Source organism: Oncorhynchus keta, unplaced genomic scaffold, assembly GCF_023373465.1.
Source record: "Oncorhynchus keta strain PuntledgeMale-10-30-2019 unplaced genomic scaffold, Oket_V2 Un_contig_2186_pilon_pilon, whole genome shotgun sequence".
NCBI lineage: Eukaryota > Metazoa > Chordata > Actinopteri > Salmoniformes > Salmonidae > Oncorhynchus > Oncorhynchus keta.
In genome coordinates, this window is record NW_026282653.1 from 362,205 (window position 1) to 381,661 (window position 19,457).

The 19,457-nt window shown below is 43.7% G+C and overlaps 1 protein-coding gene and 1 long non-coding RNA gene across 2 annotated transcripts; one reads left to right on the top strand and one right to left on the bottom strand.

The window, feature by feature from the left end:
• The first annotated feature begins 979 nt into the window (after positions 1-979).
• Positions 980-19,086, top strand: eppk1 (epiplakin 1). Its single transcript, XM_052505009.1, is given in 5 exon segments — positions 980-6,140; positions 6,143-7,563; positions 8,660-9,413; positions 9,416-15,766; positions 15,769-19,086. Coding segments are annotated over 5 exon segments (16,875 nt in total). The 5' UTR covers positions 980-994; the 3' UTR covers positions 18,972-19,086.
• On the bottom strand, positions 8,435-11,024 carry LOC127921275 (uncharacterized). Its single transcript, XR_008108584.1, has 3 exons — positions 10,891-11,024; positions 9,701-9,831; positions 8,435-8,642 (listed from the first exon to the last, which is right to left on the bottom strand). It is a non-coding gene; the product is annotated as an uncharacterized LOC127921275 (long non-coding RNA).
• Positions 19,087-19,457: the final 371 nt, after the last annotated feature.

Below are 19,457 nucleotides of genomic sequence, written 5' to 3' on the forward strand. Positions count from 1 at the left end.
ATGTATGTGAGTTTGCTAGCTAACGTTATTGTGCTCCCCCAAACACGTTTGATCTTATGTTTTGATGAGCATGGGTCCTAGTGAATGCACCATATTTCTGCTCAACTTTTTAAGAATTATGTCACTGTAGATGAAGTGTATGTGTTTTAGTCAAGCTGTGTGCTTTTCTGGCTCATTTACTCATTGTTATCTTATGTCTTAACATAAGTGTTTCATTTATTGATAACATTCAACAATATAAACCTAATCTAGTGTAATTAAGAATTATATATTCATGATCAGTGTCTTCTCTCAAAAATATGTTGAGTTACAATAATGTTTCAGGTTACATTTAAGTGCTCTTAGGTTTTATAGTTCCCACATATTTCCATTTTAAGTCTACACCTTTCCAACAGTTGCTTTAGCATGCGTAAACAAATAAATACATTTCACAATGTTACACTGACTGTAGTAGTGGTCCATTTAATTTCTAGTTATTGCAGGAAATGAAATAAAATCATATTACATCTTAAAATCCACAATCAACCAGACAATTGTTTTCACTTCATTACTGAAATTACATTAGATTGAACTGATTTAAAATGGTGTTTATTTATACCTGCAAACAACTGCAACATCAGGCATATGAGCCCAGGCAAGATTTTTTTGAAAGTTAATGCCATGAAACTGATATGAAATAATACAGCACAAGCAAACAAATCAATTTTAAGTCATTCTTCAGAGTAAATCATTGATAAAACATAAAACTATTACTAAAGATTTCTAAGTGAAAATGAACCTTTGCAACCTGATATTGTAAAAGAAAAGGAAAACCTGCTCTTGACAGTATCACTTTGTTTAAGATTGTGTTGGCTGTTTGGCCTTATCATCCAATTATTCCCATTCACCTGCAACAAGCAAACTCAAATGTGCAAGTGCTTTTCCTATTTACATTTGTTTTTCTCTGCATCTTTACACAGATTTGAAAGTCAAGATTGAGCCGATCACTAAAGATATGGAAGGGAATGAAAATGGCCAGGCACAAGGCACCGGTGCAGTAGCTGGAGTCTTCCTGGAGAAGACAAAGCAGAAGATAACAATATATCAGGCCATGAAGAAACGTCTACTGAAGCCTGGCACAGCATTGGCCCTGTTGGAGGCCCAGGCTGCCACTGAGGGAATCATAGACCTTATCAACAACCGGAAACTTCCAATAGAAGAAGCTGTCAAGGAAGGAATAATTGGACCTGAGATGAGAGAAAAACTCCTTGTTGCTGAGAGAGCCATTGATGGTTACATAGATCCTTATACAAATGAAAAAATGTCTGTATTCCAAGCCATACAAAAGGATGTGATTCCAAAAAATTACGGATCCCGGTTGCTTGAGGCACAGCTATCCACAAAAGGCCTATTTGACCCAGTTGAAAAAAAACATGTTTCAGTGTACTCAGCGATTGAGAAGGGACACTATGAAAAAGGTTTACTCTCTGACCAGATGGAAGACCTCAAAGTTTTCTATGATCCAAACTCACAAGAAAATCTTAACTACTCACATCTGATAGAGAAATGCATAGTGGATCCTGACACTGGCCTACTGCTGCTCCCAGTATGCATCACCTTCAAAGGCCTGCGAAGGGGGGTGTCCTCCACTGAGCTCCTGGCAGCAAACATCATTGACAAAGAGACCTATGACGACTTGCAGGAAGGCAAAACAACCACTCAGGATGTGATGCTCATGGAGACTGTGAAAGAGTACCTGGAAGGTAAAGGAGGTATCTCTGGTGTAGCTATGCTCTCGTCCAATCGGAGAATGAGTATCTATCAAGCCATGAAGCAGGGCATTCTTATGCCTGGAACAGCTCTAGTTCTTCTTGAGGCACAGGCTGCCACTGGTTTTATGATTGACCCTGTTCAGAACAAGAAATTCAGCGTGGACGAGGCTATTAAAAACAAAGTTGTGGGCCCTGACTACCATGCTAAACTGCTTTCGGCTGAGCGGGCAGTCACAGGATACAAAGACCCCTACACAAGTGAAACAATATCCCTGTTTCAGGCATTGTCAAAGGACCTAATCGTGAAGGAGCATGGAATTCGCTTACTGGAAGCTCAAATCGCCACAGGAGGAATAATTGATCCCATCAACAGTCACAGACTTCCTGTGGACGTGGCCTACAAGCGAGGTTTCTTTGATGAAAACATGAATGCAATACTTGCAGACTCAGGAGATGACACCAAAGGATTCTTTGATCCAAACACAAAGGAAAATCTGACATACCTTCAGCTGATGGGACGATGTGTCATCGACCCAGCCACTGGACTCTGCCTGCTTCCTCTTATGGAACAGTCAGGTGGTCGGAATCATAATTTCATCGACTATCAAACCAAACTTAACTTCAAAGAAGTGAGAATGAGGGTGACTTGTGGGAAGTACATGGGAATGATTGTATCCCTTTGGGAATTGCTGATGTCAGAATACTTCAACGAACATCAGAGGCAAGACATCATTCGGCAATACACACAGGGACACCTTACAATGAAGATGATGATCAGAAAAATTATGGAGGTTATAGAGCAATCAGTGAAAAGAACCAACGTCGTCTTTGAAGGAATCCGGGAGACTGTCACAGCAAAGCAGCTGGTAGAGGCAGATATCATTAGTGAGAATATCCTGGAGGAACTCAACAAGGGGAAGAAGACAGTGAAGGAGGTCACAGAGGATGAAACTGTTCAAATGTACTTACAAGGGAAAGACAGCATTGCAGGTGTTTTGCTTCCTGATTCTCAGATCATGACAATCTACCAGGCCAGACAAAAGGGAAAGCTAATGCCAGGAACTGCACTGATTCTACTGGAAGCTCAAGCAGCAACAGGCTTCATCATTGACCCTATTGCCAATAGAAAGTTTTCAGTGGATGAGGCAGTGAAGGCAAACATAGTGGGACCTGACCTTCATGGAAAGCTGCGTTCAGCGGAGAAAGCAGTGACTGGTTACAAAGATCCATACACTGGCAAAACCATCTCTCTGTTCCAAGCCATGCAGAAAGACCTCATCTTACAAGACCATGGAATTCGTCTGCTAGAGGCACAGATTGCCACTGGAGGAATCATTGACCCTCTTAACAGCCATCGTATTCCTGTCCATGTAGCATACAAGAGGGGATATTTCAATGAGGAAATGAATCAGATTCTTGATGATCCAAGTGATGACACTAAGGGCTTCTTTGACCCCAACACTCATGAAAACCTCACATACCTGAAGCTCATGGCTAGATGTGTCACTGATCCAAGCACAGGCCTTTGTCTTCTGCCCCTCAAAGGCAAAAGCAACAGAGTCAACATACAAGATCACATAAAGGAGACATTCCAAGCTACAAATGTCACTGTTAAGTATGGCAGGTTCAGCTGCAAGCATGTAACACTCTGGGATCTCATCAACTCTGAATATCTGTGTGAGGACAAAAGGCAGGAGTTATTCAAACTGTACAAGTCAAGGATGATCACAATCAATGAAATCATTGTAATTATCCTGGAAATCATTGAATGCAAGGAGATAAAGTGGCAAGCTGGTCTTAACTTTGAGGGTCTGAGGGGGAATGTTTCTGTTGTGGACCTTTTGAGGTTGGAAATTGTGGATGAAAAGACATACAAAAGTCTGATTGAAGGGAAACTGACCAACAAGGATATACTGAAGATAGACACAGTTAGAACCTATCTGAGAGGAAACAGCTGTGTAGCTGGGGTGATACTCCAACCCTCCAGTCAAAAACTGAGCATCTATGAGGCCAAGAAAAAGGGCATCCTGACTCCTGGTACTGCGCTATCTCTTCTGGAAGCACAAGCTGCCACAGGCTTTATCATTGACCCTCTCCATAACCAGAAACTGACTGTGGATCATGCTCTGAAAGAGAAGATAATTGGCCCAGAACTGTACGAAAAGCTCTTATCAGCAGAGAAGGCAGTAACTGGCTACACAGACCCCTACACTGACAAAAAGATCTCACTCTTTCAAGCCATGAAGAAAGATCTGATCCTGCAGCAGCATGGCATTCGTTTACTTGAAGCCCAGATTGCAACAGGTGGCATCATTGACCCATTGAAGTGTCTGCATTTGCCCCTTGAAGTTGCTTACAGAAAGGGATACTTTGATGTAGAGCTTAATCAAATCCTGACAGATCCCAGTGAAGACACCAAGGGATTTTTTGACCCAAGGACACAAGCAAACTTGACCTACATGGAAATGATGGAGCAGTGCATAAAGGACCCAGAGACGGGTCTGTTTCTTCTGCCACTGATGGACAAAACTAAAACCCAGAATGAAACTGAAAAAATGTACTCAGACGCTGAGATTAAACAGGAGTTTGAAAAGACAACTGTTAGCATATCAGTAGGGCGTTATTCAGGAAAGACGGTCTCTCTTTGGTATTTGATTCACTCTGGATACTTTACTGATGATCAGAGACTCCAGTTCCTTGAAAAATACAGAACAAAGAAGATAACCATAAAAGTAATAATCACTTTGGTCATTTCCACCATTACAAAACTGGAAGAGAACAAAACTCTGAAAACAACAATAGGTTTGAGAAAGCCGGTCTCTGCAAAACAACTATTGAAATCAAGCATAATCGATGCCAATACCTTCAGGAGTTTGGAGGAAGGAAAAGTAACTCTTGAACAAGTGACCAAACTGGATTCTGTGAAGCAATACCTAAGGGGTACAGGAAGTGTTGCTGGCGTCCAGATTCTTCCATCCAAAAAAGTAATGAGCATTTATGAGGCAAAGACACAAGGTTTGCTAACACCTGGTACTGCATTGAAACTACTTGAGGCTCAGGCTGCAACAGGGTTTGTCATCGATCCAATCAAGAACAAATATCTATCTGTTGATGAGGCCGCAAGAGAACGACTAATTGGACTAGAAATACATGAAAAACTACTCTCAGCTGAACGAGCAGTCACTGGATATGTAGATCCATACACAGATGACACAATATCTTTATTTGAAGCAATGAAAAAAGATCTGATCGAGAAAGGCCATGGGATACATCTGCTAGAAGCACAAATTGCAACAGGGGGAATAATTGACCCAGTCAACAGCTACAGGATACCTTCTCATGTCGCCAAGAAAAATGGCTACCTTGATGAAGAAACAAGTGAAGTAATGTCTAATCCAAATGATGACACAAAAGGATTCTTTGACCCCAGCACCAAGGAAAACCTAACATACCTTCAGTTAAGAGAGAGATGTGAAAAGGATTCTCATACAGGACTTTTACTCCTACCATTACATGTTGAAGCTGGAGGTGACTTTCACACAGATGAACAAACAGAGCAGGAATTCAAAGACAAAATTGTGGTCATCAATGCAGGTAAATTTGAAGACAAACAAGTGTCAATGTGGGATGTGTTAATCTCTGAATACATTTCAAAACTGAAGAGAGAGCAGCTCTTGAAACAGTACAAGACAAGATCATTGACAATGAAAGAGATAATAGAAATAGTCATCATAATAATACAGGAAGTGACATCAAAACAAATAAAGTTCAAAGGACTGAGGAAGCAGGTATCAGCAAGTGAGCTTTATGAGTCACAAATCATATCAAAGGAACTCTTCACTCAGATTATCCACGGAGAAGTTACTGAAGAGACTGTAGGGGAAATGGAATCTATTCAAAAGTACCTTGGGGGGGCAACAAATTCCATTGCAGGAGTAAGAATTGAATCCACCAAAGAGATAATGAGCATCTATGAGGCCAAATCCAAAGGTCTTCTAACTCCTGGAACCTCTCTGGTTCTGCTGGAGGCTCAAGCTGCCACTGGATTTGTCATTGACCCAGTGAAGAACAAGAAGCTCTCTGTAGAAGAGGCAGCCGCTCAAGGTGTGGTTGGGAACGAGTGGAAGAACAAACTGCTTTCAGCAGAGAGGGCAGTCACTGGATACAAAGATCCCTACACAGGAAACACAATTTCCTTGTTCCAGGCCTTGAAAAAGGATCTAATTGTCAAGGACCATGGAATTCGCCTTCTTGAGGCACAGATTGCAACTGGTGGAATCATCGATCCAGTGTACAGTCATAGAGTGCCAGTAGAGGTGGCGTACCAGAGAGGATACTTTGATGAGGAAATGAACCAGATCCTCGATGACCCTGATGATGACACCAAGGGCTTTTTGACCCCAACACACAAGAAAACCTCACCTACCTGCAGCTTGTGGAGAGGTGTGTGACAGACCCAGATACTGGCCTTAGCTTACTCGTAATTGTCAAAAAAGGAGAATTTTACTTCTTCATTGATGAGCAAACCAAGAACACTCTAAAGGCTATGACAACAACTAAGGCCGGAGGAAAATTTCAAGGACAGAAAGTGTCTCTATGGGATCTCCTCTACTCAAAATACATCACAGAGGAGAGAAGGAGAGAGCTTGTGCAACAGTATAAATCTGGAGCAATCACTATTGAACGCTTCATGGAGATTATCCTAGCAAGTATTCAACAAAAGACTACCACCACAATAACCACAACATCTTCAGTGTCAACATACACACCACCACCTGAGACAAAGTCAGAGAAAACAACCATCACCACAACAACCACAGAGACAAGCTTCCATGGTATCAGGAAGAATGTCACCGCTGGCGAGCTGCTTGCCTCAAAAATTATTGACAAGAAACTCTATGAAGACCTCAACACAGGAAAAGTCACAGTGAACCAAGTGAGTGAAATGGACTCAGTACACAAGTACTTGGAGGGAACTAATAGCATTGCAGGTGTATATGTTCAGTCCACCAAACAGACCATGAGCATCTACGAGGCCAAATCCAAAGGTCTTCTAACTCCTGGAACCTCTCTGGTTCTGCTGGAGGCTCAAGCTGCCACTGGATTTGTCATTGACCCAGTGAAGAACAAGAAGCTCTCTGTAGAAGAGGCAGCCGCTCAAGGTGTGGTTGGGAACGAGTGGAAGAACAAACTGCTTTCAGCAGAGAGGGCAGTCACTGGATACAAAGATCCCTACACAGGAAACACAATTTCCTTGTTCCAGGCCTTGAAAAAGGATCTAATTGTCAAGGACCATGGAATTCGCCTTCTTGAGGCACAGATTGCAACTGGTGGAATCATCGATCCAGTGTACAGTCATAGAGTGCCAGTAGAGGTGGCGTACCAGAGAGGATACTTTGATGAGGAAATGAACCAGATCCTCGATGACCCTGATGATGACACCAAGGGCTTTTTTGACCCCAACACACAAGAAAACCTCACCTACCTGCAGCTTGTGGAGAGGTGTGTGACAGACCCAGATACTGGCCTTAGCTTACTCGTAATTGTCAAAAAAGGAGAATTTTACTTCTTCATTGATGAGCAAACCAAGAACACTCTAAAGGCTATGACAACAACTAAGGCCGGAGGCAAATTTCAAGGACAGAAAGTGTCTCTATGGGATCTCCTCTACTCAAAATACATCACAGAGGAGAGAAGGAGAGAGCTTGTGCAGCAGTATAAATCTGGAGCAATCACTATTGAACGCTTCATGGAGATTATCCTAGCAAGTATTCAACAAAAGACTACCACCACAATAACCACAACATCTTCAGTGTCAACATGCACACCACCACCTGAGACAAAGTCAGAGAAAACAACCATCACCACAACAACCACAGAGACAAGCTTCCATGGTATCAGGAAGAATGTCACCGCTGGCGAGCTGCTTGCCTCAAAAATCATTGACATGAAACTTTTGAAGACCTCAACACAGGAAAAGTCACAGTGAACCAAGTGAGTGAAATGGACTCAGTACACAAGTACTTGGAGGGAACTAATAGCATTGCAGGTGTATATGTTCAGTCCACCAAACAGACCATGAGCATCTACGAGGCCAAATCCAAAGGTCTTCTAACTCCTGGAACCTCTCTGGTTCTGCTGGAGGCTCAAGCTGCCACTGGATTTGTCATTGACCCAGTGAAGAACAAGAAGCTCTCTGTAGAAGAGGCAGCCGCTCAAGGTGTGGTTGGGAACGAGTGGAAGAACAAACTGCTTTCAGCAGAGAGGGCAGTCACTGGATACAAAGATCCCTACACAGGAAACACAATTTCCTTGTTCCAGGCCTTGAAAAAGGATCTAATTGTCAAGGACCATGGAATTCGCCTTCTTGAGGCACAGATTGCAACTGGTGGAATCATCGATCCAGTGTACAGTCATAGAGTGCCAGTAGAGGTGGCGTACCAGAGAGGATACTTTGATGAGGAAATGAACCAGATCCTCGATGACCCTGATGATGACACCAAGGGCTTTTTTGACCCCAACACACAAGAAAACCTCACCTACCTGCAGCTTGTGGAGAGGTGTGTGACAGACCCAGATACTGGCCTTAGCTTACTCGTAATTGTCAAAAAGGAGAATTTTACTTCTTCATTGATGAGCAAACCAAGAACACTCTAAAGGCTATGACAACAACTAAGGCCGGAGGCAAATTTCAAGGACAGAAAGTGTCTCTATGGGATCTCCTCTACTCAAAATACATCACAGAGGAGAGAAGGAGAGAGCTTGTGCAGCAGTATAAATCTGGAGCAATCACTATTGAACGCTTCATGGAGATTATCCTAGCAAGTATTCAACAAAAGACTACCACCACAATAACCACAACATCTTCAGTGTCAACATGCACACCACCACCTGAGACAAAGTCAGAGAAAACAACCATCACCACAACAACCACAGAGACAAGCTTCCATGGTATCAGGAAGAATGTCACCGCTGGCGAGCTGCTTGCCTCAAAAATCATTGACATGAAACTTTTTGAAGACCTCAACACAGGAAAAGTCACAGTGAACCAAGTGAGTGAAATGGACTCAGTACACAAGTACTTGGAGGGAACTAATAGCATTGCAGGTGTATATGTTCAGTCCACCAAACAGACCATGAGCATCTACGAGGCCAAATCCAAAGGTCTTCTAACTCCTGGAACCTCTCTGGTTCTGCTGGAGGCTCAAGCTGCCACTGGATTTGTCATTGACCCAGTGAAGAACAAGAAGCTCTCTGTAGAAGAGGCAGCCGCTCAAGGTGTGGTTGGGAACGAGTGGAAGAACAAACTGCTTTCAGCAGAGAGGGCAGTCACTGGATACAAAGATCCCTACACAGGAAACACAATTTCCTTGTTCCAGGCCTTGAAAAAGGATCTAATTGTCAAGGACCATGGAATTCGCCTTCTTGAGGCACAGATTGCAACTGGTGGAATCATCGATCCAGTGTACAGTCATAGAGTGCCAGTAGAGGTGGCGTACCAGAGAGGATACTTTGATGAGGAAATGAACCAGATCCTCGATGACCCTGATGATGACACCAAGGGCTTTTTTGACCCCAACACACAAGAAAACCTCACCTACCTGCAGCTTGTGGAGAGGTGTGTGACAGACCCAGATACTGGCCTTAGCTTACTCGTAATTGTCAAAAAGGAGAATTTTACTTCTTCATTGATGAGCAAACCAAGAACACTCTAAAGGCTATGACAACAACTAAGGCCGGAGGCAAATTTCAAGGACAGAAAGTGTCTCTATGGGATCTCCTCTACTCAAAATACATCACAGAGGAGAGAAGGAGAGAGCTTGTGCAACAGTATAAATCTGGAGCAATCACTATTGAACGCTTCATGGAGATTATCCTAGCAAGTATTCAACAAAAGACTACCACCACAATAACCACAACATCTTCAGTGTCAACATACACACCACCACCTGAGACAAAGTCAGAGAAAACAACCATCACCACAACAACCACAGAGACAAGCTTCCATGGTATCAGGAAGAATGTCACCGCTGGCGAGCTGCTTGCCTCAAAAATTATTGACAAGAAACTCTATGAAGACCTCAACACAGGAAAAGTCACAGTGAACCAAGTGAGTGAAATGGACTCAGTACACAAGTACTTGGAGGGAACTAATTGCATTGCAGGTGTATATGTTCAGTCCACCAAACAGACCATGAGCATCTACGAGGCCAAATCCAAAGGTCTTCTAACTCCTGGAACCTCTCTGGTTCTGCTGGAGGCTCAAGCTGCCACTGGATTTGTCATTGACCCAGTGAAGAACAAGAAGCTCTCTGTAGAAGAGGCAGCCGCTCAAGGTGTGGTTGGGAACGAGTGGAAGAACAAACTGCTTTCAGCAGAGAGGGCAGTCACTGGATACAAAGATCCCTACACAGGAAACACAATTTCCTTGTTCCAGGCCTTGAAAAAGGATCTAATTGTCAAGGACCATGGAATTCGCCTTCTTGAGGCACAGATTGCAACTGGTGGAATCATCGATCCAGTGTACAGTCATAGAGTGCCAGTAGAGGTGGCGTACCAGAGAGGATACTTTGATGAGGAAATGAACCAGATCCTCGATGACCCTGATGATGACACCAAGGGCTTTTTTGACCCCAACACACAAGAAAACCTCACCTACCTGCAGCTTGTGGAGAGGTGTGTGACAGACCCAGATACTGGCCTTAGCTTACTCGTAATTGTCAAAAAAGGAGAATTTTACTTCTTCATTGATGAGCAAACCAAGAACACTCTAAAGGCTATGACAACAACTAAGGCCGGAGGCAAATTTCAAGGACAGAAAGTGTCTCTATGGGATCTCCTCTACTCAAAATACATCACAGAGGAGAGAAGGAGAGAGCTTGTGCAGCAGTATAAATCTGGAGCAATCACTATTGAATGCTTCATGGAGATTATCCTAGCAAGTATTCAACAAAAGACTACCACCACAATAACCACAACATCTTCAGTGTCAACATGCACACCACCACCTGAGACAAAGTCAGAGAAAACAACCATCACCACAACAACCACAGAGACAAGCTTCCATGGTATCAGGAAGAATGTCACCGCTGGCGAGCTGCTTGCCTCAAAAATCATTGACATGAAACTTTTTGAAGACCTCAACACAGGAAAAGTCACAGTGAACCAAGTGAGTGAAATGGACTCAGTACACAAGTACTTGGAGGGAACTAATAGCATTGCAGGTGTATATGTTCAGTCCACCAAACGGACCATGAGCATCTACGAGGCCAAATCCAAAGGTCTTCTAACTCCTGGAACCTCTCTGGTTCTGCTGGAGGCTCAAGCTGCCACTGGATTTGTCATTGACCCAGTGAAGAACAAGAAGCTCTCTGTAGAAGAGGCAGCCGCTCAAGGTGTGGTTGGGAACGAGTGGAAGAACAAACTGCTTTCAGCAGAGAGGGCAGTCACTGGATACAAAGATCCCTACACAGGAAACACAATTTCCTTGTTCCAGGCCTTGAAAAAGGATCTAATTGTCAAGGACCATGGAATTCGCCTTCTTGAGGCACAGATTGCAACTGGTGGAATCATCGATCCAGTGTACAGTCATAGAGTGCCAGTAGAGGTGGCGTACCAGAGAGGATACTTTGATGAGGAAATGAACCAGATCCTCGATGACCCTGATGATGACACCAAGGGCTTTTTTGACCCCAACACACAAGAAAACCTCACCTACCTGCAGCTTGTGGAGAGGTGTGTGACAGACCCAGATACTGGCCTTAGCTTACTCGTAATTGTCAAAAAAGGAGAATTTTACTTCTTCATTGATGAGCAAACCAAGAACACTCTAAAGGCTATGACAACAACTAAGGCCGGAGGCAAATTTCAAGGACAGAAAGTGTCTCTATGGGATCTCCTCTACTCAAAATACATCACAGAGGAGAGAAGGAGAGAGCTTGTGCAACAGTATAAATCTGGAGCAATCACTATTGAACGCTTCATGGAGATTATCCTAGCAAGTATTCAACAAAAGACTACCACCACAATAACCACAACATCTTCAGTGTCAACATACACACCACCACCTGAGACAAAGTCAGAGAAAACAACCATCACCACAACAACCACAGAGACAAGCTTCCATGGTATCAGGAAGAATGTCACCGCTGGCGAGCTGCTTGCCTCAAAAATTATTGACAAGAAACTCTATGAAGACCTCAACACAGGAAAAGTCACAGTGAACCAAGTGAGTGAAATGGACTCAGTACACAAGTACTTGGAGGGAACTAATAGCATTGCAGGTGTATATGTTCAGTCCACCAAACAGACCATGAGCATCTACGAGGCCAAATCCAAAGGTCTTCTAACTCCTGGAACCTCTCTGGTTCTGCTGGAGGCTCAAGCTGCCACTGGATTTGTCATTGACCCAGTGAAGAACAAGAAGCTCTCTGTAGAAGAGGCAGCCGCTCAAGGTGTGGTTGGGAACGAGTGGAAGAACAAACTGCTTTCAGCAGAGAGGGCAGTCACTGGATACAAAGATCCCTACACAGGAAACACAATTTCCTTGTTCCAGGCCTTGAAAAAGGATCTAATTGTCAAGGACCATGGAATTCGCCTTCTTGAGGCACAGATTGCAACTGGTGGAATCATCGATCCAGTGTACAGTCATAGAGTGCCAGTAGAGGTGGCGTACCAGAGAGGATACTTTGATGAGGAAATGAACCAGATCCTCGATGACCCTGATGATGACACCAAGGGCTTTTTTGACCCCAACACACAAGAAAACCTCACCTACCTGCAGCTTGTGGAGAGGTGTGTGACAGACCCAGATACTGGCCTTAGCTTACTCGTAATTGTCAAAAAAGGAGAATTTTACTTCTTCATTGATGAGCAAACCAAGAACACTCTAAAGGCTATGACAACAACTAAGGCCGGAGGCAAATTTCAAGGACAGAAAGTGTCTCTATGGGATCTCCTCTACTCAAAATACATCACAGAGGAGAGAAGGAGAGAGCTTGTGCAACAGTATAAATCTGGAGCAATCACTATTGAACACTTCATGGAGATTATCCTAGCAAGTATTCAACAAAAGACTACCACCACAACAACCACAACATCTTCAGTGTCAACATGCACACCACCACCTGAGACAAAGTCAGAGAAAACAACCATCACCACAACAACCACAGAGACAAGCTTCCATGGTATCAGGAAGAATGTCACCGCTGGCGAGCTGCTTGCCTCAAAAATTATTGACAAGAAACTCTATGAAGACCTCAACACAGGAAAAGTCACAGTGGACCAAGTGAGTGAAATGGACTCAGTACACAAGTACTTGGAGGGAACTAATAGCATTGCAGGTGTATATGTTCAGTCCACCAAACAGACCATGAGCATCTACGAGGCCAAATCCAAAGGTCTTCTAACTCCTGGAACCTCTCTGGTTCTGCTGGAGGCTCAAGCTGCCACTGGATTTGTCATTGACCCAGTGAAGAACAAGAAGCTCTCTGTAGAAGAGGCAGCCGCTCAAGGTGTGGTTGGGAACGAGTGGAAGAACAAACTGCTTTCAGCAGAGAGGGCAGTCACTGGATACAAAGATCCCAACACAGGAAACACAATTTCCTTGTTCCAGGCCTTGAAAAAGGATCTAATTGTCAAGGACCATGGAATTCGCCTTCTTGAGGCACAGATTGCAACTGGTGGAATCATCGATCCATTGTACAGTCATAGAGTGCCAGTAGAGGTGGCGTACCAGAGAGGATACTTTGATGAGGAAATGAACCAGATCCTCGATGACCCTGATGATGACACCAAGGGCTTTTTTGACCCCAACACACAAGAAAACCTCACCTACCTGCAGCTTGTGGAGAGGTGTGTGACAGACCCAGATACTGGCCTTAGCTTACTCGTAATTGTCAAAAAAGGAGAATTTTACTTCTTCATTGATGAGCAAACCAAGAACACTCTAAAGGCTATGACAACAACTAAGGCCGGAGGCAAATTTCAAGGACAGAAAGTGTCTCTATGGGATCTCCTCTACTCAAAATACATCACAGAGGAGAGAAGGAGAGAGCTTGTGCAACAGTATAAATCTGGAGCAATCACTATTGAACGCTTCATGGAGATTATCCTAGCAAGTATTCAACAAAAGACTACCACCACAATAACCACAACATCTTCAGTGTCAACATACACACCACCACCTGAGACAAAGTCAGAGAAAACAACCATCACCACAACAACCACAGAGACAAGCTTCCATGGTATCAGGAAGAATGTCACCGCTGGCGAGCTGCTTGCCTCAAAAATTATTGACAAGAAACTCTATGAAGACCTCAACACAGGAAAAGTCACAGTGAACCAAGTGAGTGAAATGGACTCAGTACACAAGTACTTGGAGGGAACTAATAGCATTGCAGGTGTATATGTTCAGTCCAGCAAACAGACCATGAGCATCTACGAGGCCAAATCCAAAGGTCTTCTAACTCCTGGAACCTCTCTGGTTCTGCTGGAGGCTCAAGCTGCCACTGGATTTGTCATTGACCCAGTGAAGAACAAGAAGCTCTCTGTAGAAGAGGCAGCCGCTCAAGGTGTGGTTGGGAACGAGTGGAAGAACAAACTGCTTTCAGCAGAGAGGGCAGTCACTGGATACAAAGATCCCTACACAGGAAACACAATTTCCTTGTTCCAGGCCTTGAAAAAGGATCTAATTGTCAAGGACCATGGAATTCGCCTTCTTGAGGCACAGATTGCAACTGGTGGAATCATCGATCCAGTGTACAGTCATAGAGTGCCAGTAGAGGTGGCGTACCAGAGAGGATACTTTGATGAGGAAATGAACCAGATCCTCGATGACCCTGATGATGACACCAAGGGCTTTTTTGACCCCAACACACAAGAAAACCTCACCTACCTGCAGCTTGTGGAGAGGTGTGTGACAGACCCAGATACTGGCCTTAGCTTACTCGTAATTGTCAAAAAAGGAGAATTTTACTTCTTCATTGATGAGCAAACCAAGAACACTCTAAAGGCTTTGACAACAACTAAGGCCGGAGGCAAATTTCAAGGACAGAAAGTGTCTCTATGGGATCTCCTCTACTCAAAATACATCACAGAGGAGAGAAGGAGAGAGCTTGTGCAACAGTATAAATCTGGAGCAATCACTATTGAACGCTTCATGGAGATTATCCTAGCAAGTATTCAACAAAAGACTACCACCACAATAACCACAACATCTTCAGTGTCAACATACACACCACCACCTGAGACAAAGTCAGAGAAAACAACCATCACCACAACAACCACAGAGACAAGCTTCCATGGTATCAGGAAGAATGTCACCGCTGGCGAGCTGCTTGCCTCAAAAATTATTGACAAGAAACTCTATGAAGACCTCAACACAGGAAAAGTCACAGTGAACCAAGTGAGTGAAATGGACTCAGTACACAAGTACTTGGAGGGAACTAATAGCATTGCAGGTGTATATGTTCAGTCCACCAAACAGACCATGAGCATCTACGAGGCCAAATCCAAAGGTCTTCTAACTCCTGGAACCTCTCTGGTTCTGCTGGAGGCTCAAGCTGCCACTGGATTTGTCATTGACCCAGTGAAGAACAAGAAGCTCTCTGTAGAAGAGGCAGCCGCTCAAGGTGTGGTTGGGAACGAGTGGAAGAACAAACTGCTTTCAGCAGAGAGGGCAGTCACTGGATACAAAGATCCCTACACAGGAAACACAATTTCCTTGTTCCAGGCCTTGAAAAAGGATCTAATTGTCAAGGACCATGGAATTCGCCTTCTTGAGGCACAGATTGCAACTGGTGGAATCATCGATCCAGTGTACAGTCATAGAGTGCCAGTAGAGGTGGCGTACCAGAGAGGATACTTTGATGAGGAAATGAACCAGATCCTCGATGACCCTGATGATGACACCAAGGGCTTTTTTGACCCCAACACACAAGAAAACCTCACCTACCTGCAGCTTGTGGAGAGGTGTGTGACAGACCCAGATACTGGCCTTAGCTTACTCGTAATTGTCAAAAAGGAGAATTTTACTTCTTCATTGATGAGCAAACCAAGAACACTCTAAAGGCTTTGACAACAACTAAGGCCGGAGGCAAATTTCAAGGACAGAAAGTGTCTCTATGGGATCTCCTCTACTCAAAATACATCACAGAGGAGAGAAGGAGAGAGCTTGTGCAACAGTATAAATCTGGAGCAATCACTATTGAACGCTTCATGGAGATTATCCTAGCAAGTATTCAACAAAAGACTACCACCACAATAACCACAACATCTTCAGTGTCAACATACACACCACCACCTGAGACAAAGTCAGAGAAAACAACCATCACCACAACAACCACAGAGACAAGCTTCCATGGTATCAGGAAGAATGTCACCGCTGGCGAGCTGCTTGCCTCAAAAATTATTGACAAGAAACTCTATGAAGACCTCAACACAGGAAAAGTCACAGTGAACCAAGTGAGTGAAATGGACTCAGTACACAAGTACTTGGAGGGAACTAATAGCATTGCAGGTGTATATGTTCAGTCCACCAAACAGACCATGAGCATCTACGAGGCCAAATCCAAAGGTCTTCTAACTCCTGGAACCTCTCTGGTTCTGCTGGAGGCTCAAGCTGCCACTGGATTTGTCATTGACCCAGTGAAGAACAAGAAGCTCTCTGTAGAAGAGGCAGCCGCTCAAGGTGTGGTTGGGAACGAGTGGAAGAACAAACTGCTTTCAGCAGAGAGGGCAGTCACTGGATACAAAGATCCCTACACAGGAAACACAATTTCCTTGTTCCAGGCCTTGAAAAAGGATCTAATTGTCAAGGACCATGGAATTCGCCTTCTTGAGGCACAGATTGCAACTGGTGGAATCATCGATCCAGTGTACAGTCATAGAGTGCCAGTAGAGGTGGCGTACCAGAGAGGATACTTTGATGAGGAAATGAACCAGATCCTCGATGACCCTGATGATGACACCAAGGGCTTTTTTGACCCCAACACACAAGAAAACCTCACCTACCTGCAGCTTGTGGAGAGGTGTGTGACAGACCCAGATACTGGCCTTAGCTTACTCGTAATTGTCAAAAAAGGAGAATTTTACTTCTTCATTGATGAGCAAACCAAGAACACTCTAAAGGCTATGACAACAACTAAGGCCGGAGGCAAATTTCAAGGACAGAAAGTGTCTCTATGGGATCTCCTCTCCTCAAAATACATCACAGAGGAGAGAAGGAGAGAGCTTGTGCAACAGTATAAATCTGGAGCAATCACTATTGAACGCTTCATGGAGATTATCCTAGCAAGTATTCAACAAAAGACTACCACCACAATAACCACAACATCTTCAGTGTCAACATGCACACCACCACCTGAGACAAAGTCAGAGAAAACAACCATCACCACAACAACCACAGAGACAAGCTTCCATGGTATCAGGAAGAATGTCACCGCTGGCGAGCTGCTTGCCTCAAAAATTATTGACAAGAAACTCTATGAAGACCTCAACACAGGAAAAGTCACAGTGAACCAAGTGAGTGAAATGGACTCAGTACACAAGTACTTGGAGGGAACTAATAGCATTGCAGGTGTATATGTTCAGTCCACCAAACAGACCATGAGCATCTACGAGGCCAAATCCAAAGGTCTTCTAACTCCTGGAACCTCTCTGGTTCTGCTGGAGGCTCAAGCTGCCACTGGATTTGTCATTGACCCAGTGAAGAACAAGAAGCTCTCTGTAGAAGAGGCAGCCGCTCAAGGTGTGGTTGGGAACGAGTGGAAGAACAAACTGCTTTCAGCAGAGAGGGCAGTCACTGGATACAAAGATCCCTACACAGGAAACACAATTTCCTTGTTCCAGGCCTTGAAAAAGGATCTAATTGTCAAGGACCATGGAATTCGCCTTCTTGAGGCACAGATTGCAACTGGTGGAATCATCGATCCAGTGTACAGTCATAGAGTGCCAGTAGAGGTGGCGTACCAGAGAGGATACTTTGATGAGGAAATGAACCAGATCCTCAATGACCCTGATGATGACACCAAGGGCTTTTTTGACCCCAACACACAAGAAAACCTCACCTACCTGCAGCTTGTGGAGAGGTGTGTGACAGACCCAGATACTGGCCTTAGCTTACTCGTAATTGTCAAAAAAGGAGAATTTTACTTCTTCATTAATGAGCAAACCAAGAACACTCTAAAGGCTATGACAACAACTAAGGCCGGAGGAAAATTTCAAGGACAGAAAGTGTCTCTATGGGATCTCCTCTACTCAAAATACATCACAGAGGAGAGAAGGAGAGAGCTTGTGCAGCAGTATAAATCTGGAGCAATCACTATTGAACGCTTCATGGAGATTATCCTAGCAAGTATTTAACAAAAGACTACCACCACAATAACCACAACATCTTCAGTGTCAACATGCACACCACCTCCTGAGACAAAGTCAGAGAAAACAACCATCACCACAACAACCACAGAGACAAGCTTCCATGGTATCAGGAAGAATGTCACCGCTGGCGAGCTGCTTGCCTCAAAAATTATTGACAAGAAACTCTATGAAGACCTCAACACAGGAAAAGTCACAGTGAACCAAGTGAGTGAAATGGACTCAGTACACAAGTACTTGGAGGGAACTAATAGCATTGCAGGTGTATATGTTCAGTCCACCAAACAGACCATGAGCATCTACGAGGCCAAATCCAAAGGTCTTCTAACTCCTGGAACCTCTCTGGTTCTGCTGGAGGCTCAAGCTGCCACTGGATTTGTCATTGACCCAGTGAAGAACAAGAAGCTCTCTGTAGAAGAGGCAGCCGCTCAAGGTGTGGTTGGGAACGAGTGAAAGAACAAACTGCTTTCAGCAGAGAGGGCAGTCACTGGATACAAAGATCCCTACACAGGAAACACAATTTCCTTGTTCCAGGCCTTGAAAAAGGATCTAATTGTCAAGGACCATGGAATTCGCCTTCTTGAGGCACAGATTGCAACTGGTGGAATCATCGATCCAGTGTACAGTCATAGAGTGCCAGTAGAGGTGGCGTACCAGAGAGGATACTTTGATGAGGAAACGAACCAGATCCTCGATGACCCTGATGATGACACCAAGGGCTTTTTTGACCCCAACACACAAGAAAACCTCACCTACTTGCAGCTTCTGGAGAGGGTTATGAGGGACCCAGACACTGGTCTTAGCTTTCTGTCTCTGAATAAATTAGTTTATACGGATTTGTTTTAAAATTGTTATCAAAGATGTGCATATATTTTATCTTTATTTTATCACATATAAATGCTTTCTTTGTTGATGTTTGGCGAATTATTCTGAATTTAATATAATAAAAAGCCATTTTTTACATGAATTTTGTTATTGTGAAGCTATCCACAATTATATTGTACAGTGCCTTTGGAAAGTTTTCACACCTCTTGACGTTTATTCTACAATGTATTAAATCTTTTTTCCCCTCATAAATATATACACAATATACCCAATACCCAATATAGCCAAAACATTGTTTTGTACATCTTAAAAATAACATAAAACTTAAAAATAACATTTCCATAAATTTTCAGACCCTATACTCAATACTTTTTTGAAGATCTTTTGTCAGCGATTGTAACCTTCAGTCTTTTTTGTTATGACGCTACAAGCTTGGCACATATGTATTTAGGGAGTGTCTCCCATTCTTCTCTTTAAATCTTCTCAAGATCTGTAAGGTTGGATGGG